Here is a 25,360-nt window from a genome sequence, read left to right on the forward strand (position 1 = left end):
CATCTTCGTGTCTTTGTGCTGTCCTCACCTATGACTTTCTTTTGTCCTGTAACTGCCCATTTTGATCAGCTAATGAGAAAGTGAGTGATAAGGAAGAAACAATTTAGCTCAGCCAACTGACTCTTTTTCAAATAAGGAAACAGTTTGTTCCTTGAGATTTCAGACTAAGTTAGAAACATTTTAAAAATCCTGTACACAGAAGTCATTTTTAATGCTTTTATTTAGCAAAAGTTCCAGGTGATTTTTAAATACATTGGACATCCCATTCACTGAGGATGGGAAGTTGTTCAAAAACATTTTTTAATAGCCCTAAACTGATTTTGTCTATCAAAGCAAAACAGGGAAAAATCTACCCAAAAAAATGTCTTTCTATAGTGGAAGTTACATAGCTGGACTTCCTAGACATTAAAGAAATTCACACACATACACACACACACACACACATTTATATAATTAGAAATATTCCATTTTTAAGATTAAATTTTACCAAACACGTTTTGACTATAAATGGATTACTTGAACACAGTAGTTATTTTTACTTGTTTTTAACAAGAGAGATGGTCTTCACATTATATAATCTTAGCTTATAAATTTTACTCTGAAAATCACAGGATACATTTGTCCTGTCTAGCCTTCTCTGCTCAAATGAAACACCATTTCCTCTGAGTCCCAGTTACAGGACACCTCTCCCTCCTCTGAATTCCACTGGAACTCACCTTTTGTCCTTCTAGCTCCCATACTTCCTAAAACAGACTCTCTCACAACTATCAATAAATATTTATGGAAGAAAAGAAGGAACAGAAAAATAAATAAGCATTGTAGGTTAACAGAAAAAAGTACGGCTCTGAGTCAAACAACTCTTATCATATTTCATCTATTTATTCACCACATGACTGAGGACAGTTGATTTCATCTCTGTGAATCTTAGTTTCCTCATCTCTATAACAGAGATAATAAAAACCTTCCACATGGGGTACCATGAAGATCACATTGCATAAGATTGTAAAGCATCCAGCACATAAGAGGCACCCAATAAAAATTATTTCCCTTTCCCATACCAGCCAATCATTGCCAGTTCAACCCTGCAGTGCACCTGATTGAACACAGGGATGCTTCTAGGCTATGAGCTTTTTGAAGGCAAAATCTTATTAATCTTTGAATTTCTTATAGAGCCCCAGATAGTGAATTGCACTGTCTGGAGGTACAGTAACTGTTTTGCATTAAACTGAGGGTAAACCAGGATCACCCCTAATCTGTGAAACAATTAACTATGGGCTTTGGCACTTGGGGCTCTTCTGGGAACACAGCTCCTCTTGTGAGCGACTATGGCTCAGGCCACTCCAGCCTAGAGACAGCCCACTGTGGTTTAAATTAGGATAACTAACTTTCCTGAATTCTATGGTGACTGTTAGAACACTGCTCCATTTCTCACTGTAGAAACTGCTGCAGACAAATTGACCTTCCACTGGGAGAGACTGAACTCACCAAAGTGTGCTGGCAACACCACAGGTGTTGTGCTTTTCACAACACTGAGTCAAATAACCTGAGTGATAAACTCCAGCTCATCCCTGACCAGCCTTGAGACGCGGGCACCCTAGCTCTGCGCACAGAGCCTCAGCTAAAACACATAAAGATAGTAAGGTTACTGAGGTCATCACACTGGGTTGTGCATACAGAAGGAAGGTGAGGCTTTGGAACACGTTCTAACAACTCTAAAGTAGGATGCAAAAAAAAAAAAGCTAGAAAGTCATCGTTTTGGGCCATATGGGGCTCTCCCTTTATCATAGTCCAGGCTCTCACCCACTCTATTCTCTTCTTTGGCCAACTGACCAATTCTTACTTTATAATTCCATTTCAGTTCAGCAGAAAAGGGTGTGTGTGTGTGTGTGTGTGTGTGTGTGTAACATCTAGGTAACTCCCGAACTTTTCTTCCGCCTGCCAAGTCACAAGACAACAAGCCAAAGCAGTGGTGAGTCCACAGGACAGCAAAGCACTGACCGTGCAGCAGATGCCATCTGCCCAACGGCACAGACCTGAGCCCGTTCCCTTTCCGTCTGATGCTGGAAGCGCGCTGCACAGCCCAACTGCTCCTGGATTTTTCTCGGGATCAGTCACAGCACCCTTTGCAAAATATTTCAAAGAACATCCAGTTCAACCAAAGCAGAGCCGAAAGTCAGCCCCAGACTAAAGAAGGCGGGTCAGGATTGGGGGGTGGGGGGAGTAGGGGTGGCAGGACCCGTCTTTCCAGTCGAGGAAGAATCTTGGCTTTTAGGTCAATAACTAGCATCACTCCAGGCTTCCTAAGGAAACTCGGAGGGAGGGAGGCAGATCCATCATCACCCTACACACCGCACACGGAAGATCGAATCTTCCCGAATTTCTGATAAAAGTCTTCTTCTGCGCGGGCCAGGGCTTCTTCGTCAATGTACACCGCCGGCCTCTTGGCCACGAGGAAATACTGCACTTTCCTGCGGCTCCAGCCCAGCACGTACTGCAGCCAGCCGCACACGGCGGCGGTGGAGCGCCCCACGCCGGCGTTGCAGTGCACGTACACCGTGTGTCCCTTCTCCAGCAGCGCGTGCAGGAGGCACACCGCCTGCGGCAGCATCTGGACGCGGCCTGCGTTGAGAGAGCACAGCACAGACCGGTGAGACGGAACCACCCCGGCCGCCCCTAACAGTCACTCCTGCGGCGCACCCCAGAAATCGCGGCGTTTCGGCGGGAGAGGCGGGCATGGCGGAGCTTGCTTCCCTCCTTTGTGTAGAAGGAAAAGGTGAGACGATAGCAGAACCTGCTCATCATAAAGTGGAAAGAGCAGCCGGGAGGCAATAAGTCAGATCTGAATTGTCACTGGATTTTGCTGCTCTTTTGAGTGAGCCTGCATCCGTGCAAACCTCCCTTCAAAGGGAAGTTCACTAGAGCCTAGCCTCAGAAGCATGGGTCCTTTCGTCTATCAGAGGGGTCTGGGCAGAGGTTTAAAGGATTTTAAAGAGAAGCTCACAGGTCCTATCACTTGAATTTCCTTTAATCCAATAGGATCTTCCAGGTAAATGCAAGCAGAATTAGTCCCTTTTGGTTAAAGGAGTCCATCTGCCTCATCAGACAAAAGCCAATTTTGATTTGTCCAGGGGAACGGCTAACTTGTTAATTGATACACGAGGGGTAGCCAGGCATTTATGTATCCCCTCAAGATAACAGTGTGCATTGGGGCTTCCCTGGTAGCTCAGCAGTAAAGAATCCGCCTGCAACACAGGAGACCTGGCTTCGATCCCTGGGTCAGGAAGATCCCTTGGAGAAGGGAATGACAACCCATTCTAGCATTCTTGCCTGGCAATTCCCATGGACAGAGGAGCCTGGTGGGCTACAGTCCATGGGGTCACAAAGAGTTGGACACGACTTCGTGTCTAAACTACCACCACCATCAGCATCACAGTGTGTATTAACACTGATTCAGTTTCCCTTTACTAGGCAATTATGATTATAGGTGTTGCTGCCCTGTGGCTCCTGTCCTGATGATTGGATGTCCAGTGTCTTCCCCTCAGCACACTGAAACAGGATATACAATGCTCTGCTGAGGCCTGCTGGACCCATGCCCTCTCTATCATCCTAGGCACAGAGAGCCCCCTAAAGCCAGCAAACTCTTAGTTGCCTAGAGTTTCTTCTGCTCTCAGATTCTCAGAGCAAAATGAATCTGGTGGATTATTTTTGGAAGGTGGAGGATGGTCATTGTAAATTACTTCAAGAATGGGTGGAAGAGGGAAACTATACAGAGACTTGGGTGAAAACTATGTGCTATGACCTCACATCCTCCAGCGGCTCTCTGTCCTCACCCACACGGAGACACCACAGCCCAGCGGGGGATCTTTCGAGGGCCACAGAGAAGGCCTGTCCAGCCTTCACACTTACCATCCCACTGGATCACTGCAGAGGTGGGAAATGCCCTTTCCTCACTGAGGCCTAGAATTCTCCCATGAAGCTGCTTAGGTAAGTTTAAACTTTCCTTAGATGTCCTTTTTTTAAAATGCAAGTGCCTTGAAGGGGCCAACACAACACATTGCAATCAGGCATTAGCACCTTAGAAGGAGAGAGTTACCAAAACCCCCCCTGTGGCCTGAAGACCTTCCCAGTGACCACTCTACTGTGACAGGAGGGGCCTTAGCTTTAGGCCCACCCTGCTATGGTATCAAAGTCAGACATCTATATGGAAGCCAAAAAGGATTTTAGTAGCTCCTGGCGTTCTGTTACTCCCTCTGACTAAGGAATTGAAAGGCCCCACATGGCAGTTTAGAGATAGTTTTAACAGGAGTGATTTAAGCAGAGCACACTTCACAGTTCCTGCAGCTCCATCTCTCCCCAGTGCCTGTTGCCACACTTTCATGTTCCCTGCCTAGTCCCTGAGGGCATCTGAATTGAAGTCACACTAGCCCCTAGGCCTTGCTTGACTTCTGAGTCCAAACTGTGCCATAAGCTTTAATTGATCTGTGCCTCTGTGCTTGGTTCAGGGTGCTCTGAGGACAGAGCTTGGGCGCCTGCCTTACAGTGGGTTACTCACAGCAGTCTCCTAGAGGCAGTGAAGAAACACCAGCGATGAAACAAGCTGTGAGACTCCACATGCATCAGAGAGCGGTCCTGCTGGGTGTCTCGGAGAGGGCTGTGTATTTGGTCCACTATTTGACTTGGAAAATCAGATGAGGCAAAACCTCCAAGGTCTGTGTGAGCGACCCTGCTGGTAACTGGGAGGCCTGTTCCAATGCAGAACTTCTCTTCCATGGAGGAGAGGGGTGCGGGGGGGTAGGTTGTTAGAAGTTTAAGGATTGTTGGTCAGGAAGGGAACTTCCAGTGATGGATCCAGGAAGCTTGGGCTCTTTCTGCTCCTGGCACAGCTGGCATCACTTCTCAAGTTCCCCATTACAGTTGCCTCTCCAGTTTCCATGTTCATTGCCAGGGAATTAACAGAAACATTTTTAATGGGAGTTTTCAGTAAATGCCCAATACACAAGTAGACCACAGTGGCCATTGGCAGGAGGAGCTGCTGGAGTCAGAGACCCAGAGTTAATGCTCAGCTTCTGTAGCATCAGGACCAGCCTGCCCTGGCCAGGTCTACATGGACTCATCAGAATCCCCTCCCTTGACCTTCTCTCTGGCCAGAAGTACCCCAAGGAAGGATCTACACCAAGTGGCCAAAATGACCTAGTATTTCCCCCTTTCCTTTTTATCTGTAAAAGATTCTTCAACAGGTATTTTAGAAGTTGAGAAAGGATTTGTGTTAGTTTAAGGTTCAGTGAGCTCAGACACATAATCCTGGAATGTAAATGTCAGCTGCCACTCGGAAACTCCAGAAGGCTCCCAGTTTAAACACAGGTCTCACCCACTAGAGGTCTTCTAGAATCACTCAGCCGTCCCACTTAAGAACTGCTGAACACTTATTTAAATAACATGAAGAAAGAATAAAAAGGGGCACCAGCCTATCTAGGATGCCCACCCATCTCAGCCTGGCCTCAGCTGGAGCCCTCCTTTATTTTGACTCTGCTTTGATTGGTGGCTCAGATGGTAAATAATCAGCCTGTAACGCGGGAGACTCAGTTCCTGGGTTGGAAAGATTCCCAGGAGAAGGGAAGGGCTACCCACTCCAGTATTCTTGCTTGGAGAATTTCATGGGCAAAGGAACCTGGTGGGCTACAGTTCATGGGGTCGCAAAGAGTTGGACACGACTGAATGACTTTCATTTCACTTCACTTTGATTGATGACAGCGAACATGTACTGAGCTCTTTCTATCTGCTCAGCGCTGTTCTAAGCTCTGTGTGCAATGGCTCCTTTACAGCCGCCTCTAAACAAATGTGGGCCTGGCACTGATGTCACCCTCAGTCATATCAGAAATTTGTGCAAGGTTATTCCTTAACGGCCACTCCAACCCAGCCGTCCAAATTCTGAAGTCTCTGCTTTTAACCTCTGTACTACTATCTTCCCTAACCTAGCTGGTCCATGGTTGGCTTGCTGGCCCCCATGCAGTCAATGTGAAGCCCCAGTGAGCCCCTGTCCCCCACTTCCCTAGTCATGCTGCAGCTGTCACCCCAATGGGACAGTGACACCCTCCCTGGGGCTCAGCATCTCTGTCCCTACCCAGATGGCTGTCTGTGCCCTACAAGTGCTTGTCTTCTTGCTTGAAAACTGATTCTAGGGAGCCTGAGCAAATACACGTCATCTTGAAAAAATAATCACAACCTAAAAGTTGGGAGTTATGTTTTATTTGATGGGAATTTTTAGGACTTTAAGCCCAGGAGACAGCATCTCAAGTCACCCTGAGAGAACTGCTCCAAGGAGGTGAGGGGATTTGCCAGGTTATATCGAAGTTTTACAACAAAGGGCAGGGAGTTTGAACATCAAAACATTATTGTTAAGTAAAGGAAACCAGATGTCCCCAGTTAAGGAATGTATCTTTTCTATGTAGGGGAAGATGCAAGAGTCTGAGCTCACTGGAACCATTCCTTTCATATACATCTGAGCTATTCTGGGGCCAGTATCCTGTGCTCTTCACATCCTGAGCTCCTATGGGCTCAACCATAGGGAGTGACTGCAGTCTGAGTGCTCTGGATTATGGGTATTCTTCTTCCTCAGTGCCCTTTGACCTCACAAGCTCACATCAGAGGGCTGGAATCACTGATGACTTGACATCCTTGTTTACTGATATGGCAGGAAATATTCCATTTCTTACACATAACCCACCAAGGAATCACACGAGGGTGCCCAGGATCTGGGCTCACACAATAAAGCCAGCGTCAACCAGAGCCCCTAACTTGAATGTTTCGTATGTTTAGCCTCCAGATGGAATTTAATTCAATAAAGTGCTTCCATTTTTAAAAATAACAATACCCCCAAAGCAAGAGAGAACCACTGATTTTTTTTTTTAATGTAAAATATTCCAAATTTTAAATGTTGGCAAGTAGGTTGAAAATTTTAAAGCCAGTGCAGGTCCAGCAAAACACTCCACCTTCCGTGATTTTTACTTTGGATTTAAAACAGGCCTTGACTCCCCGTAGATGCTTCAACAAACATTCACTGAATACGTGACTTTAACTAAAACAAAACCATTAATACCGATTTGATCTGAGACAGTCCAAGACCCTTCTTATCTAATTTCTGGTCCACATCTCCTCCAAGTTAATCCAACTCTGGAATGGCTTTTCGGGGTCCCTGAAGATATCTGAGGTTGACCTAAGGCTGACCCTGAAAGAAATTGTTCCTGGCACAAGTTTCAGCCTTTCCAACACACACACACATGTCTTTCCTATCTTAATCCAGAGGCAGATTAATGCTGAATATATTACAATTTTATTTGAGTGCATCTTCTTTTCTTTAATATAGATAAGGTCCCTGTTATCTATAACACCCTTTAATAGAAACAGAAGAACTGGCACTGATAATATGGCCCCAACTTTGGAATTTTCAAAGCTCTTCCATATCAATTATCTTATTCTACTGCTATAATCCTGTAAGGCAGATATTATTACTCCCCATTTTCCAAGTCTGCCCGTATCACACAGCTGCTCCAGGGTGATGAGGCTCAAGCCCAGGTGCCGTGGCTCCAAGGTCAGTGTCTTTGCCTCATGGCAACACTGCATTTAGTGTGTTGAGTCAGAGAACAGACTCAGACCATGGCAACAAAGGGGTGGCCAAGGACTCTGGAGAGCATATTAACCCATTTGGGAGGCAGGCTAGACCGTTTGTTATAAATGGCACTGTGCTGACAGAGGTCAAAACACAGTCTGAGTACTTCCTGTGTGAAGGATAACTTACTTCTAGTGAACAGATTTTATGTGTTCAGGTGAGTGCTACATGTGGGAGCTTTTCATTTCTCAGGTGAAAGACACAAACCAAAAAAAAAAAATTTTTTTTTTTAAAGAAGAGAACAAAAACCTAAACAATCCCAACCCTTCTGCATGACAAAAAGTACAAGAGTGAGAATCGATGGCACAATTGATTATAACAGGTCTGTGACAACCAGTGGTGACAGTCAGGCCTAACAAACTGTCTTCCTTCTCAGACTTTATCTGACAGCGTTATGCTGTGGCTCAAAACACTTCCAGATGGATCTTTCTCTAGAGTTCTAAAAATATTCAGCTGAATTAATCTATGTGTTCATTGTGCTAATGTTGTGAGCCACGGAGATTGATCTATTGGTCAAAAATTCCTCTGTAATTCAGGAGTGGTTGTTAACCCTTTGATTACTCCCCCAGGTTTTGCTGAACCAAAGAAACTCTTTACTCTTGGGTTTTGGCCTTTTTCAAGTGGGAGCTTTCACTTTGCTGCCATTTCTCTTGTTTCTAAACTGCCTCAGTGTGAAAGACAGTCCACTGTATGCGTGGGTCCTGGTGACTCCATGACCCCACAAGATTTTAATACAAATTACAGTGGTTCCTTGGGGGTAGCATTTTCCCTCAGGCTTCTGCATATTCCCAAACTATCCAGCAAATTGCCTACCAGTTAGCAGGGTTTTGGGGTAATCAGTGCATGGGGTAGGGCAGGCCATATTTATCTCAGCTTCTCTGAGCCTAGTCTCACATCCTATTCCAATGGGATAACAAAGCTAGAAGATCACAACCAAAGAAGTGAAAATCAAAACCCTCCCTGGAAGCCATGGGCACACTATCCTAGCAACCTTCTCAGTTTTGAAGCCAGAGAAGCAAACTGGACAGGGCGAATACGACCCAGGCTCACCGTGCTTTTCTGTGCAAATAATGTTTCGGGTTTTTTTAATTCCTTGAAAAAAGACGGAGCTCTAGAAGCTAAATCAAGCTTCTTTGGATCAGCATTCATTACCAAGAAGAGTAACCAACCAACCAAACCTTCAGAAAGAAAAATAATTCCTCATCCCCAATGATAGTTCAGTTCAGACAGACCCACTGAGGGGCCTGGCCTGGCCAGCAGGACCATAAATATTCATAAAGAGTCAAGATGGCCAAGGTCCTAAGACTGTCAGAGTCCCCCGGTCCCCACCTACATCTTGGAGTATTGACTGGGGAGACAAGCTATCTCCCTAAAAACTCACGAAGTGAAAGTGAAGGTTGCTCTGTTGTGTCCGACTCTTTGCAACTCCTGGACTGTAGCCTGCCAGGATCCTCAGTCCATGGAATTCTCCAGGCCAGAATACTGGAGTGGGTAGCCGTTCCCTTCTCCAAGGAATCTTCCCAACCAAAGAATCGAACCCAGGTCTCCCACATTAGAGGTGGATCCTTTACCTTTTGAGCCACCAGGGAAGACCAAGAAACTCATGTTTTTGTCTAAATCCAGCTGATGATGAACATGGCAGGTTAAAAATGTGGGTGGTGGTCTGTATAAAGTGCATGAAGAGTCCATATGAGCATGTAGAGAAGCTTCATTGCACGGTGGCAAGCGCAGTATTCTGAGTCTGACTGCGTGTGCTGAAATCCAGGCTGTGTCTCTCCGGTATGACACCAGCCAGGTTACTTAACTTTTGTGTCCCTCATTCTCTTTCTCAGCAAAATGGAGATAACACCTGCCTGGACTCTTGTCATGAGAATTAAATGAGTTAACGTTCGAAATTGTTCAAACCAGAGTTTGATACATAATGCATTTTGCGGGGAAGACGACTGATGATAGAAACTTTTCCTTGCTGGGCATCACTGTCTTCCTTCTTTCCTCCAGAATAGCAGTTCACCAAATGCCCTCAGAAGGACTGATGCTGAAGCTGAAACTCCAATACTTTGGCCACCTGATGCGAAGAGCTGACTCATTGGAAAAGACCCTGATGCTGGAAAAGGTTGAAGACAGGAGGAGAAGGGGACGACAGAGGATGAGATGGTTGGATGGCATCACCGACTCGATGGACATGCGTTTGAGCAAGCTTCCGGAGTGGGTAATGGACAGGGAGGCCTGGCGTGCTGCAGTCCATGGGGTCGCAGACTGAACTGAACTGTAACGCCCTCATTCTGCGCTAGTCCATAGCTCTCTGCTGCCCTCTGCTGGCCTCTGATTGATATTATTCGAGTAGCTTGTTCCCTTGGATTCAGAGATCTCCACTCCTTTCCTTCAAGAACCCTATTCCCCAACCAGGCTGAAATACAGATTATTCCTCTAAAACCTCACGCCTCTGTGCCTTGGTTGTTTCTCCCACCCGGCATGCCCTTTCTCCCTCTACGTTGACCTACCACACCCACCTCAAATCCCAGGACACTCACATGGCCTCCCTCTGCTTCTCTGCAGAAATTCTCCTCCCACACCATAAGCCTCCTAGCCCGCGTGACTCATCCTCATTACCTTCTTCTTTGCACTTTAATTAGCTTTGAACTTGCCTTACTGCCTCTTACCACGAGATCAAACTGTTCCTTATTTGTCTCTGATTCTTGGCAGCACCCGGGTCACACCCTAACTCCCTCTTCAGGAGACAGGCTCAGCCGGTGTTTGTGCAGTAAATGGAAGCATCACTAGCCCCACCCTGCCCCGAGCTGCGGTTCTCTCTCCTTACCTCTCACCGTAACTGCTGCAGTAACTCCTAACTGGCCTCCCCAGACCCGCTGTGGGCCCAGCCCCACGTACTCCAAACTGCAATCAAAGGGCACTTTTGGGGGGTGGCGGGGAGAAAGGTTATCTTGGCATCTCTCAGCCGCCCTCCCTTTCAACTGCTTCTCACTGCATAAGGATAGAGTCTCAAGTTTTCTTTGTGTCCCAAGTCGTGCAGGACTCTATTCCCTGCTTCCCAGACTGGCAGCCACACTGCTCATCTTTCAGTTCCTACAACACTACGTGCTCTCCTGCAAGGAGGACTCTTTCCAAGCTACTCCCTCTGTCTGGAAGCCTCTGCCCACCTCACTTGTGCCCAACTCCCACTTTGGATCTCAGCTCAAGCACACCCAAGAAAACCCTCCCTGGCCCTTCTTCCTAGGTCTGATTTGCCTGTGCGTGCTCTCATTGCAGCATCTATGTAACTTTCTAATCAGAAAACTGACCAGAGCTTTACATTTCTATTTGCAGCCATTTGATTACTGCTTATCTTTCCTATTGGACTGTAGCTTCATGAGGACAGGAGCTGTGCCTGCTTTTCTTCACCTTTGAATGCCCAGCCACCAGCCTAGGGCCCCACACACATAGTAGATACACAATAAATATGTTTGATGAATAAATAAATTAAAAGAACCAATGTGAAACAGAATCTTAGCCAAGGTGTCAAAAGATATATATATCTTATCTATACCATATATATATATATATATATAATATATATATAAAAATAACCCCAAACCTTATATTTTTCCATATCTATCATTCACATACAGGTTTTCAGTTATAGACAGGTAGGTAGGTAGATAGGCAGACAGACAGACAGGCAAAAACCAACAGGGGCTTCTCTGAAATACATCCAACAAGCTCCCTCGGACACTCACCTTCAGTGCTCATATCTGGTGTGGGCATCCAGATGTAGGCCAAGCCTTCCTCCTTATACAGCTTAATCATAGTGTCTGGTGTCATGGGTTCTGGGTAGCGGTTACAGCCTGAGGAATTCTGTACAATATCCCATTCCGTCTGGAAATTCATTACAGCTGTAACCCCTAGTTCATGCTTCAGTTTGATGGTTACGTGTTCCACTTGGCGAGGGCAGCTACCCAGCCAGATATTTGGTAGAATCCTAAGAAGAATACATGGAGTCAACTATAACTATTGTTGGTGTTACAGCAGCTGCATAAAACACGCAGTATTAAAATGCAATTAACCTTTAACACTGGGCACAGGAAAAGCTGTATTAAGAACATGAGAACCAATATTATTATTAAAAGACAAAAATACTGGTGGTGGTGTTTTGAGGGAAACAAATAATTCAATTAACTAGAAGGTTCAGGGTATAGGCATCAGGAAACCAAATCTAGCAATATATTAAAATAAGTCCACCATGGTATACTTATTCCATGAATGTATATGTGGTTCAATATTAGGAAATCCATCAACATATTTCAAAGTACTAACAAATTAAGGGCAAAATTCCTATGACTATATCATAAATTCTGGAAAATATGTGCTAGAATTCAGTAATCATTCCTGTTTAAAGCTCTGTATAAAAATTTCAAATAGTATGAGATTAAGAGAAACTAATAACAATCTTCTTTTAAATAAAATCAAAGTAAGGATTATTTCCATTAGTATTCAACATTATTCTATATGCTTCATCTAAAGCTATAATGTAGAAGAAGAAATATCTCTCTGTCAAAAAAGATTCAACTATAAGAGCTATGAACAATATTAAAAGTATTAAGATTAAATTATCTGGATGAAGGAAAATACACAAAAATCAAATAACCATCCTCTGTGCTACTAATAGCCAGGTAGAAATAGATTGGGAGGAGGAGGGGAAGTCTTATTCAAAAATAATGACAAAATTATAAAATACCTAGGAATGTCTTTAATCCAGAAAAAACTATAAAATTTTATTAGAGGACATTATAAAAACAATAGCAACAAATAAGTAGACATACTGTGATGCTGTGATTTATTATAAGAAATATATATTTGTTCTTCATCCCCATATCTGACACAGAGTTCCTAAATCCATTGAAATTTCCTAAGTGATGACAGCCATAAAGGTGTCTTTTCTTAATGAGGTAATTTTTGAAATGCAGCTAAGGGTGGGACTGGTTGCCAGGGTTACCAACCTTGTGATTAGAAGGTTGGAATTTTCATCCCACCCCCTGATCTCCTAGGAAGGGAGAGGGACTGGAGATTGAATCAGTCATCTTTGGCCAGTGATTTCATTAACGAGGCCTATGAAATGAAGCCTCCATAAAACCTCGAACAGCAAAGTTTGGGGAGCCTCCAGGTTGGTGAATACAGGATAATGGGAGAGCAGAGGACATGGAAGCTCTGCTCCTTTCCAATGCCTTCCCCTAGGCATCTCTGATATCTGACTGTTCCTGAGTTACATCCTTTTATAATGAACTGGTGATCTAGTAAGTAAAGTGTTTCTTTGAGTTCTGTGACCTGCTGTAGAAAATTAATCAAATGCAAGTCTAAGGAGGGGTATGGGGAATCCCTAGTGTGTAGCCAGTCAGTCAGAAACACAGGTAACAAACCTGGGCTTGCAACTGACCTCTGAGGGCAGGTTGAGGGCATGGCGGGTGTCTTATAGGACTAAACAATTAACCTGTGGAATCTGATGCCGTCTGGGGGCAGGAATTTCCTTGTGGATATTGAAGATTATTATGGAAAAAATAAAAGGATAAAATTTTAAACAAAGAGAAACATTGGAAACCCAGAAAAGACTTCATGGTGCCCTAAAGAGGGGAAAAATGAAAATGTTAGTTGCTCAGTCATGTCGAACTCTTTGCAACCCGTGGACTATAGCCCACTAGCCTCTTCTGTCCATGGAATTTTCCAGGCAAGAATACTGGAGTGGGTAGCCATTCCCTTCTCCAGTTCAGTTCAGTTCAGTTCAGTCGTTCAGTCGTGTCTGACTCTTTGCGACCCCATGAAACGCAGCGAGACAGGCCTCCCTGTCCATCACCAACTCCCGGAGTTCACTCAAACTCATGTCCACTGAGTCAGTGATGCCATCTAACCATCTCATCCTCTGCCGTTCCCTTCTCCTCTTGCCTTCAATCTTTCCCAACATCAGGGTCTTTTCAAATGAGTCAGCTCTTCACATCAGGTGGCCAAAATACTGCAGTTTCAACTTTAAATCAGTCCTTCCAATAAACACCCAGGACCAATTTCCCTTAGGATGGACTGGTTGGATCTCCTTGCAGTCCAAGGGACTCTCAAGAGTCTTCTCCAACACCACAGTTCAAAAGTATCAATTCTTCTGTGCCCAGCCCTCTTTATAGTCCAACTCTCACATCCATACATGACTACTGGAGAAACCATAGCCTTAACTAGACAGACCTTTGTTGACAAAGTAATCTCTCTGCTTTTTAATATGCTGTCTGCTAAGTCACTTCAGTCGTGTCCGACTCTGTGTGACCCCATAGACAGCAGCCCACCAGGCTTCCCTGTCCCTGGGATTCTCCAGGCAAGAACACTGGAGTGGGTTGCCATTTCCTTCTCCAATGCATGAAAGTGAAAAGTGAAAAGTGAAAGTGAAGTCGCTCAGTCGTGTCCGACTCTGTGCGACTCCATGGACTGCCGCCTACCAGGCTCCTCTGTCCATGGGATTTTCCAGGCAAGAGTACTGGAGTGGGGTGCCATTGCCTTCGAATATGCTGTTTAGGTTGGTCATAACTTTCCTTCCAAGGAGTAAGCGTCTTTTAATTTCATGGCTGCAATCACCATCCGCAGTGATTTTAGAGCCCCCCAAAATAAAGTCAGCCACTGTTTCCACTGTTTCCCCATCTATTTGCCATGAACTGATGGGACTGGATGCCATGATCTTCGTTTTCTGAATGTTGAACTTTAAGCCAACCTTTTCACTCTCTTCTTTCACTTTCATCAAGAGGCTCTTTAGTTCTTCACTTTCTGCCATAACGGTGGTTCATCTGCATATCTGAGGTTACTGATATTTCTCCAGGCAATCTTGATTCCAGCTTGTGCTTCTTCCAGCCCAGTGTTTCTCATGATGTACTCTGCATAGAAGTTAAATAAGCAGGGTGACAATATACAGCCTTGATGGAGTCCTTTTCCTATTTGGAACCAGTTTGTTGTTCCATGTCCAGTTCTAACTGTTGCTTCCTGACCTGCATACAGGTTTTTCAAGAGGTAGGTCAGATAGTCTGGTATTCCCATCTCTTTCAGAATTATCCAGTTTATTGTGATCTACACTGTCAAAGGCTTTGGCATAGTCAATAAAGCAGAAATAGATGTTTTTCTGGAACTCTCTTGTTTTTTCAATGATCCAGCAGATGTTGGCAATTTCATCTCTGGCTCCTCTGCCTTTTCTAAAACCAGCTTGAACATCTGGAAGTTCATGGTTAATGTATTGCTGAAGCCTGGCTTGGAGAATTTTGAGCATTACTTTACTAGTGGGTGAGATGAGTGCAATTGTGCGGTAGTTTGAGCATTCTTTGGCATTGGCTTTCTTTGGGATTGGAATGAAAACTGACCTTTTTCAGTCTTGTGGCCACTGCTGAGTTTTCCAAATTTGTTGGCATATTGAGTGCAGCACTTTCACAGCATCATCTTTCAGGATTTGAAATAGTTCAACTGGAATCTCGTCACCTCCACTAGCTTTGTTCGTAGTGATGACTACTTGTGTAGTGATGACGACTTGACTTCACTTTCCAAGATGTCTGGCTCTAGGTGAGTGATCACACCATCGTGATTATCTGGGTCATGAAAATCTTTTTTGTATAATTCTTCTGTGTATTCTTGCCACCTCTTCTTAATATCTTCTGCTCTGTTAGGTCCATACCATTTCTGTCCTTTATTGAGCCCATCTTTGCATGAAATGTTCCCTTGGTATCTCTAATTTTCCTGAAGAGATCTCTAGTCTTTCCCATTCTATTGTCTTCCTCTATTTCTTTGCATTGATCACTGAGGAAGGCTTTCTTATCTCTCCTTGCTATTTTTTGGAACTCTGCATTCGAATGCTTATATCGTTCCTCTTCTCCTTTGCTTTTTGCTTCTCTTCTTTTCACAGCTATTCGTAAGGCCTCCTCAGACAGCCATTTTGCTTTTTTGCATTTCTTTTTCTTGACGATGATCTTGATCCCTGTCTCCTGTACAATGTCACAAACCTCTGCCCATAATTCATCAGGCACTCTATCAGATCTAGACTCTTAAATCTATTTCTCTCTTCCATTGTATAATCATAAGGGATTTGATTTAGGTCATACCTGAATGGTCTAGTGGTTTTCCCCACTTTCTTCAATTTCAGTCTGAATTTGGCTATAAGGAGTTCATGATCTGAGCCACAGTCAGCTCCTGGCCTTGTTTTTGCTGACTGTATAGAGCTTCTCCATCTTTGGCTGCAAAGAATATAATCAATCTGATTTCGGTGTTGCCCATCTGGTGATATCCATGTGTAAAGTCTTCTCTTGTGTTATCGGAAGAGGGTGTTTGCTCTGACCAGTGCATTCTCTTGGCAAAACTCTATTAGCCTTTGCCCTGCTTCATTCTGTACTCCAAGGCCAAATTTTCCTGTTACTTTAAGTATTTCTTGACTTCCTACTTTTGCATTCCAGTCCCCTATAATAAAAAGGACATCTTTTTGGGGTGTTAGTTCTGGAGGGTTTTCTAGGTCTTCATAGAACCATTCAACTTCAGCCTTTCAGCGTTACTGGTCGGGGCATAGACTTGGATTACTGTGATATTGAATGGTTTGCCTTGGAAATGAACAGAGATCATTCTGTTGTTTTTGAGATTGCATCCAAGAACTGCATTTTGGACTCTTTTGTTGACTATGATGGCTACTCCATTTCTTCTAAGGGATTCCTGACCACAGTAGTAGATATAATGGTCATCTGAGTTAAATTCACCCATTCCAGTCCATCTTAGTTCACTGATTCCTAGAATGTCGATGTTCACTCTTGCCATCTCCTGTTTGACCACTTTCAATTTGCCTTGATTCATGGACCTAACATTCCAGGTTCCTATGCAATATTGCTCTTTACAGCATCGGACCTTGCTTCTGTCACCCTTCTCCAGAGGAATTTCCAATCCCAGGGATCGAACCCAGGTCTCATGCACTGCAGGCAGATTCTTTACAGTCTGAGCCACCAGGGAACCCCATGTGAAGAGGGGCATAGGATGCAGAGGTTTTTTTACTTTATCACTGACTCCAAAGAATTCTCAGACACTCCATTGGGCCCAATGGGCTGAGAGAAAGACCACCAGCAGGGACACATTTAGCATACCCAGAGCTATGCTTGACCAGGACTGTGTGAGTTGAGTAGTCAGTCTTTGCAGGAATGGAAATGTCACACCTATGGGTCACTGCCTCTTCTCTCTGGCTGTTGTAATGAGAGTTGGAACCTTCCTCTATCTGGACATTCCCTCCTTTCTTTCAAAGTATCTCATAAAGACTCCTCCCGCAGCAATCTGCTGGGTGCCAAAGCAGGTAATAGTGTTGGGCTGCCATACCTATTCTTTGGGGTTTAACTGAGCATACATATGTACACTCAACTGGAAAAGAAGCAAGTGGACAGCTCAGTAATACAGCCTTCTGAACAATCATGTACTTTTACTGGCAGAATCTTGAAGTGAACTAATTACATATTAGAATGAATATTCATGACAGCCAAGCTAAATTCCTAATGTTACCTGGAGTTCTGTTAAATACTGTACTCTTTGAGTAGGAGCATTTAGTATTCACTAGGAAATAAATACCAAAAAAAAATGGCTAGCATGCAACAATTGCATAAATACCAAAGAGTTCATAGAGATATACAAAGGGTAAATCAGGACATTTGAGCCTACGAAATAAGAAATCAGAATCCTAAACCAGACTCACTATATAGATCATACTGTGTTGCTTAAAAAGAGCATTATTTTATCATCTCATTCAGTCCTGGTCTTCAAATGTATTTAAACTAACCAGTAACCTTAAGAAACTCAGAATAAATCAAAGATAAAGAGGCCCAAAGTTGGAACCTTAACATACATATTTCCCACATCAAGTTTCTAATGAAAATAAGCCCTTGCAATACACACTGACAGATACATATGAATAACACCAGTTTCTATATCAGATATTTCCAACTTTCACATAGCATAATTAATTTGTCCTCTAAAAATGCTAGGAGTCAGAGTACAGATTTAAGAAATTAAGATAAAATAACTCCTGATTTTCTAAAGTAAGATGTCCTGAACTTAGGAGGTGGGTAACTAAAGATAAATTCTGAAAACAAGCAGCGTATTGAAGGAGACAGAATTGAAGTTGTAAAGTAAATTATACAGAACCATTCTATGGGATATGGAGACAAAATACTGGGCTTGTTGGAAACACACAGAACCACAGAATATGCTTAATCAGACAGCTAATGTGCCCTTGATATGCATCTTGTTTCAGCTTGTTGTCTCTTATAGGAGGTGATACATCTCTAGTTGTGTGTGTCCTTTCTAAATAGTAATTAAATTTTTACTTCTCCACTCAAAAGAGAATGATTTGACACCATTAAAAATCAATTTTTACTCATCTCAGTTTTAATCTCCTTTTGGTGTCAAAGATACTTTAGATGATAAAATTAGGATTTTTTTTTTAAAGGTGAGAAGCAATTTGTTGAAATATGGGATTTAGGGAATAAAAAATCTTCTGTAAGGTAGTTTTAATGGCAAGATATATCAAACTTCAAAGACTCAATAACAGAATAAAAATCATAGCTTGCACTTATATTGTAAATGACATCATAAAACTTCCAGAGAACTATTTTATGAATAACTCACTATCAATCATGAATAACATCAGAGATTTCTGGCATCTTCACTATAAATTATTTGGAAAGGTCAAAGAGAAAGCACTGTACCAAATGGATATTGACAGTCAACCCAGATGTGGCTTTGCATTCAAGACACATGTGGTGCTTTTATAAAAACTATTACCAGGATCTATCCCAGAGATACTCACAAAGTGGCTCCAAAGTGAGGTCTCAGATTCTGTGAACTGATTTTTATCTTATTTTTTAGAAATTAACCATATTACATGCATAATACATGCAGCTAGATTCCAGAACCATTAGCTAGAGCTAAGCTAAGCTAAGCTAAGTCACTTTAGTCGTGTCCGACTCTGTGTGACCCCATAGACAGCAGCCCACCAGGCTCCTCCGTCCCTGGGATTCTCCAGGCAAGAACACTGGAGTGGGTTGCCATTTCCTTCTCCAATGCATGAAAGTGAAAAGTGAAAGTTAAGTCGGTGAGTCATGTCCGACTCTTAGTGACCCCATGGACTGCAGCCTACCAGGCTCCTCTGCCCATGGGATTTTCCAGGCAAGAGTACTGGAGTGGGGTGCCATTGCTTTCTCCGAAGATCCCAATAAATGTTCAGGAGGAGCTGAGTATATAAATCTCAATCCCTTTTGGTAGCAATAAAGATTATGGAGACCAGAGGACATGGACTTGTTTAGCTCTACACATGGACCAGTAAAGTGAAGCTCTTACTTTCTCCAACACTAGTTTCAAGATGACAAATGATTCCTGGACAGACAGTGAGTAATGGGAACTCTCGGTTGTGAGAGAGTATGTGGAATGCAGGATCTCTAGTTGCAGCACGTGGGATCTATTTTTTTGTTGTTGGGACAGGCAAGATCTTTAGTTGTGACATGCAAACCCTTTGTGAGGCATGTGGGATCTAGTTTCCTGACCAGAGTTTGGATCCAGGCCCCTGGCAATGGGAGGACAGTCTCAGCCCTGGACCACCAGGGGTTCCAAGAATGTACCATTATTGAAAAAAACTACTCACTTCAGTTTCGACTATTGCCACCATGATTCAACACGGTTGAATTTAAATAAAATCCACCCTAGTAATATCACAACTTGGTTAAAGACCAAGGGAAAGACATGGATGGCTGACATTCTGGAACCTTCCTTTCTTGGATTGCAAATCAAAAGCAATTGCCTTCATTTGAGTGAATCTAGATTTGTGGTTCCAGGTAATTATATCACAATACTACACCATGTGCTTCCCTTGTCAGTCTGGGACCTGTGGTACAACAGCTACTGAAGCATATGAATCAGAATTCACTTGCCATCTCAGCTGTCCATCAAAGGAGCCCTCACTGGCTATAAGGAGTACAATGGGCAAAATGAGCACCCAAGCACTTTGCACAAAACATCACAGGGTATTGAGAGAAGGGGAGGGGGAGGGCGCAAAAGACAAGAGAAATATCAAGAAAGGAGACAGTTTTATAGGCTCCACATCGCAAATTCCATCCTTAATGGCCATAAGAAATGGCAGAATAACCTTTTCCTAAAGGTGAAAATTAGCATTATTTTTTGTCCACAGGAAAGAAAAAATTAGGAAAACTACAGGAATGGTGACATCAATGTAGGAACATAAGCTTTTGTTTATTTCTCATCACACTAAGAGATACAGCTCTTGAATTGTGGCACCCTATTCTTAGCCATACAGACACGGAACCATTTCAAAGACAGAGAAAACAGATTTTGCTGAGGTTCTTCACAAAATCCAGCTTAAGAATTTAGGAGCAAAAAGAAAAATGAACACATTTCCTACGATGGATAATTGTGCTACATGTACCTTATTTAATATTTTGTGGGCAATCTGATGTGAAATTAAAATGTGATCTGGCTTTTAAATAATGGGCAAAGAAAAAGTCTGTCAGTCCTATAATTTAGATCTCATTAGTGAGAAAGCAAGAGAAACATTAAAATCAACCTCCAGTAAGCTCCAAGCTTCATTAGCATGTACAGCTCCTTCCACTGAAAATTTGTTCTCTGGTGTCAGGTGTTAAGTTATTAATGTCAAATTTCTACCCCAAAAGGGTGCTTGTAACAGATTTCAGTCAAGGCTGAATAACTGCTTAAAGACAAATTCTAATTTAGTGAGTGAGGCTAATTAACTTCTTCAATAAAAAATAATTTTATTATTGCTTATGGGTCATAGACGGCAGAGTATAGAGAACATATGTGAATTTTGTGCAGTTAGTCTCTTAGACTTTTTGGATGTGCAATGGAGTTTTTAGCCACATGAAGCAAATATTTTTTACATATGTTCTTTTATTTTCTATATCATAAAATGCCATATAAGTAAATTAATTGTGAAGGTCTGTTATGGGTTGAATCACATTTCTCCCACATTCCTATGTTGAAGTCCTTAACCCCGTGCACCTTAAAGTGTAATGGTATTTGGAGATAGGTTCTCTACAAGAGGTAATCAAGTTAAAGTGAAGCCACGAGAGAAGGCTAATTCAATAGGAATGTTGTCATAAGAAGAGAAAGTTTGGTCACATACATGTATGGAGAGAAGATGATGTGAAGATAGAATGAGGTTTCGATCTACAGCCCTCCAGAGCAAATCAATCTTATAGACACATTGATCCCATACTTTTAGTCTCCAGAACTGTGAGACAATATATGTTTGGCATCCAAGCCCTCTGGTTGGTGGCACTTTGTTGTTGGCAGCCCCAGGAAATGAATACAGGGTCTAAAATTCAAAGGTAAAATATATACAATTAACCAGACTGTTCAAATATCCATATATCAGGTGCACATAAAGTTAAGTATTTTAATAGATATTTTTCAACTTTCATCCTGATGTTCAGAATTCTACAGATACAACTAACATTTGGTTATGGTGCCAAATTATTCTCTTACACACAATACTGCCCACCCTCCCTCCTTTATTCGGGTCCTTCAGTCCATCACTTGAGCACTTACAACATGGCAGAAGAGACCATCAGGCCCCTGACTGTGCTTTTGTCTTTTTTCTTAATATAATGACTCAGTTCTAAAGGCCTGAGGTATTTAGTTTTGATAAATACAGAAGAATCTTGGGACCCTTGGCTTTCAGAGAATGAATGACAATGGAGAATTACCTGAAATGTATAAGAGCACAGTCTCTCAGATTCATAACTTCTTCAGATTCTTAGATCCCAGGGAGTTTGGCCTTCTTATTTTTGCATATGTGTTGCCCTGAAATATAGGTTTATATGCCATATTGTGGAGAAGGCAATGGCAACCCACTCCAGTATTCTTGCCTGGAAAATCCCATGGACGGAAGAGCCTGATGGGCTGCAGTCCATGGGGTCCTAAGAGTTTGACACGACTGAGCGACTTCACTTTCACTTTTCACTATCATGCATTGGAGAAGGAAATGGCAACCCACTCCAGTGTTCTTGCCTGGAGAATCCCAGGGACGGGGGAGCCTGGTGGGCTGCCATCTATGGGGTCGAACAGAGTCAGACACGACTGAAGTAACTTAGCAGCAGCAGCAGCACACTTCACTTTCTTAGTCAATCACAAGGTACCACAAACTGAGACAAATAACTAGACAAATAAAGCAGCCTCAGTTGGTTACGTTGATACAAATTTCAACAAATGTTCAATTAAAATATCCTACTGGCATGTTAATTTTGTTTCCAGTGCTGAGCATTCCTTGAAAGAGTAAAATGTCATGTTTAATATTTCTTCACTAATGAACTTGAGAGGATTTGTTCAAAATTAATCACTTCCATAATGAATTAGGTACCACAGAAGATCAAGGAAGTAATAAAATATTAAGCATGTGAATTTTGTGTTTATTTTAAAGTCATCTTGTCTATTCAGTAAAAATGTAATGATGTCTGCTTTTTGCCAGGTACTCAACCATGAATGGTGAGCCAACAGTCAAGTTATGCCCTTATTTGAGCCTATATTCTTTGAGGAAAACAGGCACTAACTAAATAAATATTCAAAATGTATAGAATTTATAGATTAATTTGGATTGTGCTATTGATGATTTTTATATTGCTCCCAGCAATCTTGATTCCAGCCTGCGCTTCATCCAGCCTGGTATTTCGCATGATGTACTCTGCATACAGGTTAAGTAAGCAGGCTGATGAAACACAGCACTGACGTACCCCTTTCCCAATTTGGAACCAGTCCATTGTTCCATGTCCAGTTCTAAATGTTGCTTCTTGACCTGCATACAGATTTCTCAGCAGGCCGGTCAGGTGGTCTGGCATTCCCATCTCTTAAAGAATTTTCCACAGCTTATTGTGATCCACACAGTCAAAGGCTTTGGCATAGTCAATAAAGCAGAAATAGATGTTTTTCTGGAATTCTCTTGCTTTTTCAATGATTTAATGGATGTTAGCAATTTGATCTCTGGTTCCTCTGCCTTTTCTAAATCCAGCTTGAACATCTGCAAATTCATGGTTCACGTACTGTTGAAGCCTGGCTTCGAGAATTTTGAGCATTACTTTGCTAGCATGTGAGATAAGTGCAATTGTGTGGTAGTTTGAATATTCTTTGGCACTGCCTTTCTTTGGGATTGGAATGAAAACTGACCCTTTCTATTTCTGTGGCCACTGCCGAGTTTTCCAAATTTGCTAGCATATTGAGTGCAACACTTTAACAATATCATGTTTTAGAACTTGAAATAGCTCAGCTGGAATTCCATCACCTCCACTAGCTTTGTTCGTAGTGATGCTTCCTAAGGCTCACTTGATGCCTTCAGACTCCAGGATGTCCGGCTTTAGGTGAGTAATCACACTCACACCACACAACCTCATACCACACACCATCACATCACACAACCTCAGATATGCAAATGACACCACCCTTATGGAAGAAAGCAAAAAGGAAATAAAGAGCCTCTTGTTGAAAGTGAAACAGGAGAATGAAAAAGTTGGCTCAAAACTCAACATTCAAAAACAAAATCATGGCATCTGGTCCCATCACTTCACGGCAAATAGATGGGGAAATGAAGCAAACAGTGACAGGCTTTATTTTCTTGGGCTCCAAAATTGCTGCAGATGGTGATGGCAGCCATGAAATTAAAAGACACTTGCTCCTTGGAAGAAAAGCGATGACAAACCTAGACAGCATATTAAAAAGCAGAGACATTATTTTGCCAACAAAGTCCATCTAATCAAAGCTGTGGGTTTACCAGTAGTCATGCATGCATGTGAGAGTTGGACCATAAAGAAAGCTGAAGCACCGAAGAATTGATGCTTTTGAACTGTGGTGTTGGAGAAGACTCTTGGATCAAACTATTCAATTCTAAAGGAAATCAGTACTGAATATTCATTGGCAGGACTGATGCTGAAGCTGAAGCTCCAATACTTTGGCCACCTGATGTGAAGAACTGACTCACTGGAAAATACCTTGATGTTGGGAAAGACTGAAGGCAGAAGAAGGGGACGACAGAGGATGAGATGGTTGGATGGCATCACCGACTTGATGGACACTGAGTTTGAGCAAGCTCCTGGAGTTGGTGACGGACAGGGAAGCCTGGTGTGCTACAGTCCTTGGGGTCACAAAGAGTCAGACATGACTGAGTGACTGAACAGAACTGTGCTGTAGAGTACATAAAAAGGGAGCTTAAATAGAGAACCACAGAGGAACTAGAATTTACATAAGACAATCAGGAAGGTCATTCCTGAAAAGGTGACATTATTCATTTTTTGTAATTGAAGTATAGTTGGTTCACAATGTTGTGTAAATTTTTGCTGCACAGTTTATAACTGTGATTCAGTTATAACATATCCATGCATTCTGTTTTATATTCTTTTCCATTATGGTTTATCATAGAATATTGAATATAGTTTCTTATGTGGTGCAGTAGGACCTTGTTGTTTATCCATTCTAGATATACTAGTTTGCATGTGCTAACTCCAAACTCACTCGCCACCCCTCTCCTCCTCCCCCTCCCCTTGGCAACCACACGTCTATTCTCTGTATCTGTGTCTGTTTCTGTTTCCAGATAAGTTCATTTGTGTCACAGTTTAGATTCCACGTATAAGTGATGTCATATAGTATTTGTCTTTCTCTTTCCGATGCACTTCACTTAGTATGATGACTCTACAAGCCCATGCTCATGCTTAGTCGCTTCGGTCCAGCCCTATGGACTATAGCCCTCCAGGCTCTGTCCATGGGATGTCTCAGGCAAGAAAAATGGAGTGAGTCTCCAGGGGATCTTCTCAAAGCAGGGATCAAATCCACAGCTCCTGCACTGCAGGTGGATTCCTTACCCATGAGCCATGCGGAGAAGCCCATGATACCTCTAGGTCCATCCATACCGCTGCAAATGGCATTATTTCGTTCCTTTTTATAGCTGAGTGTATTCCAGTGTGTATATTGTGCGCATCTTCTTTGTCCATTCATCTGTCAGTGGACATTTGCATTGTTTCCATGTCCTGGCTACTGTGAATATGCTGCTATGAACACAGAGGTTCATATATCTTTTTGACTTATGCTTTTGTCTGGATGTATATGGCTCACTGGGTAAAGAATCCCACTGCAATGTAGGACATACAGGAGACGTGAGTTCAGTCTCTGGGTCGTGAAGGTCCCCTGAAGGAGGAAATGGCAACCCACTCCAGCCAGTATTCTTGCCTGAAAAATCCCATGGACAGAGGAGCCTGGAGGGCTAAGTCCATAGGGTTGCAAAGAGTCAGACACAACTGAGCGACTAAGCGCACACACACACATGCCTAGGAGTAGGTTCCTGGATTGTATGGTAACTATAGTTTTAGATTTTTAGGAACCTCCATATAGTTTTCCATACAGGCTATGCCAATTTACATTCCTATCAACAATGTACAAGGGTTCCCTTGAAAAGATGACATTAAAACCGAGACATGATGTAGAAAAACAAGCAAGAGATACCATGCTTAATGGTGAGAAAGAAGGTATATACTTTAGGAACCGATACTGGTGTGAAAGGAATAAGGAAGAAGTGTGGCATGAGACAGATGGAAAAGACCATGCCAGGCCTCACTGATCCACTAAGGAATCTGTACAAGAATATAAAAGCAGTGAAATGTC

General features: G+C 42.8%; 1 protein-coding gene across 3 annotated transcripts in view; it reads right to left on the reverse strand.

The window, feature by feature from the left end:
• Positions 1–202: 202 nt before the first annotated feature.
• The window catches only part of EPM2A (EPM2A glucan phosphatase, laforin), a 109,061-nt gene continuing 83,903 nt past the window's right edge, over positions 203–25,360 (reverse strand). For all 3 annotated transcript variants that reach the window (XM_070376816.1, XM_070376817.1, XM_070376818.1), the window contains exons 3-4: positions 11,401–11,642; positions 203–2,619 (exon numbers count right to left, since the gene is read on the reverse strand). In XM_070376816.1, coding sequence (XP_070232917.1) covers positions 2,342–2,619; positions 11,401–11,642 — 520 coding nt within the window. In that variant the 3' untranslated portion in view covers positions 203–2,341. The remainder of the gene's footprint in view (positions 2,620–11,400; positions 11,643–25,360) is intronic.

This window comes from Bos mutus, chromosome 9, assembly GCF_027580195.1.
Source record: "Bos mutus isolate GX-2022 chromosome 9, NWIPB_WYAK_1.1, whole genome shotgun sequence".
NCBI lineage: Eukaryota > Metazoa > Chordata > Mammalia > Artiodactyla > Bovidae > Bos > Bos mutus.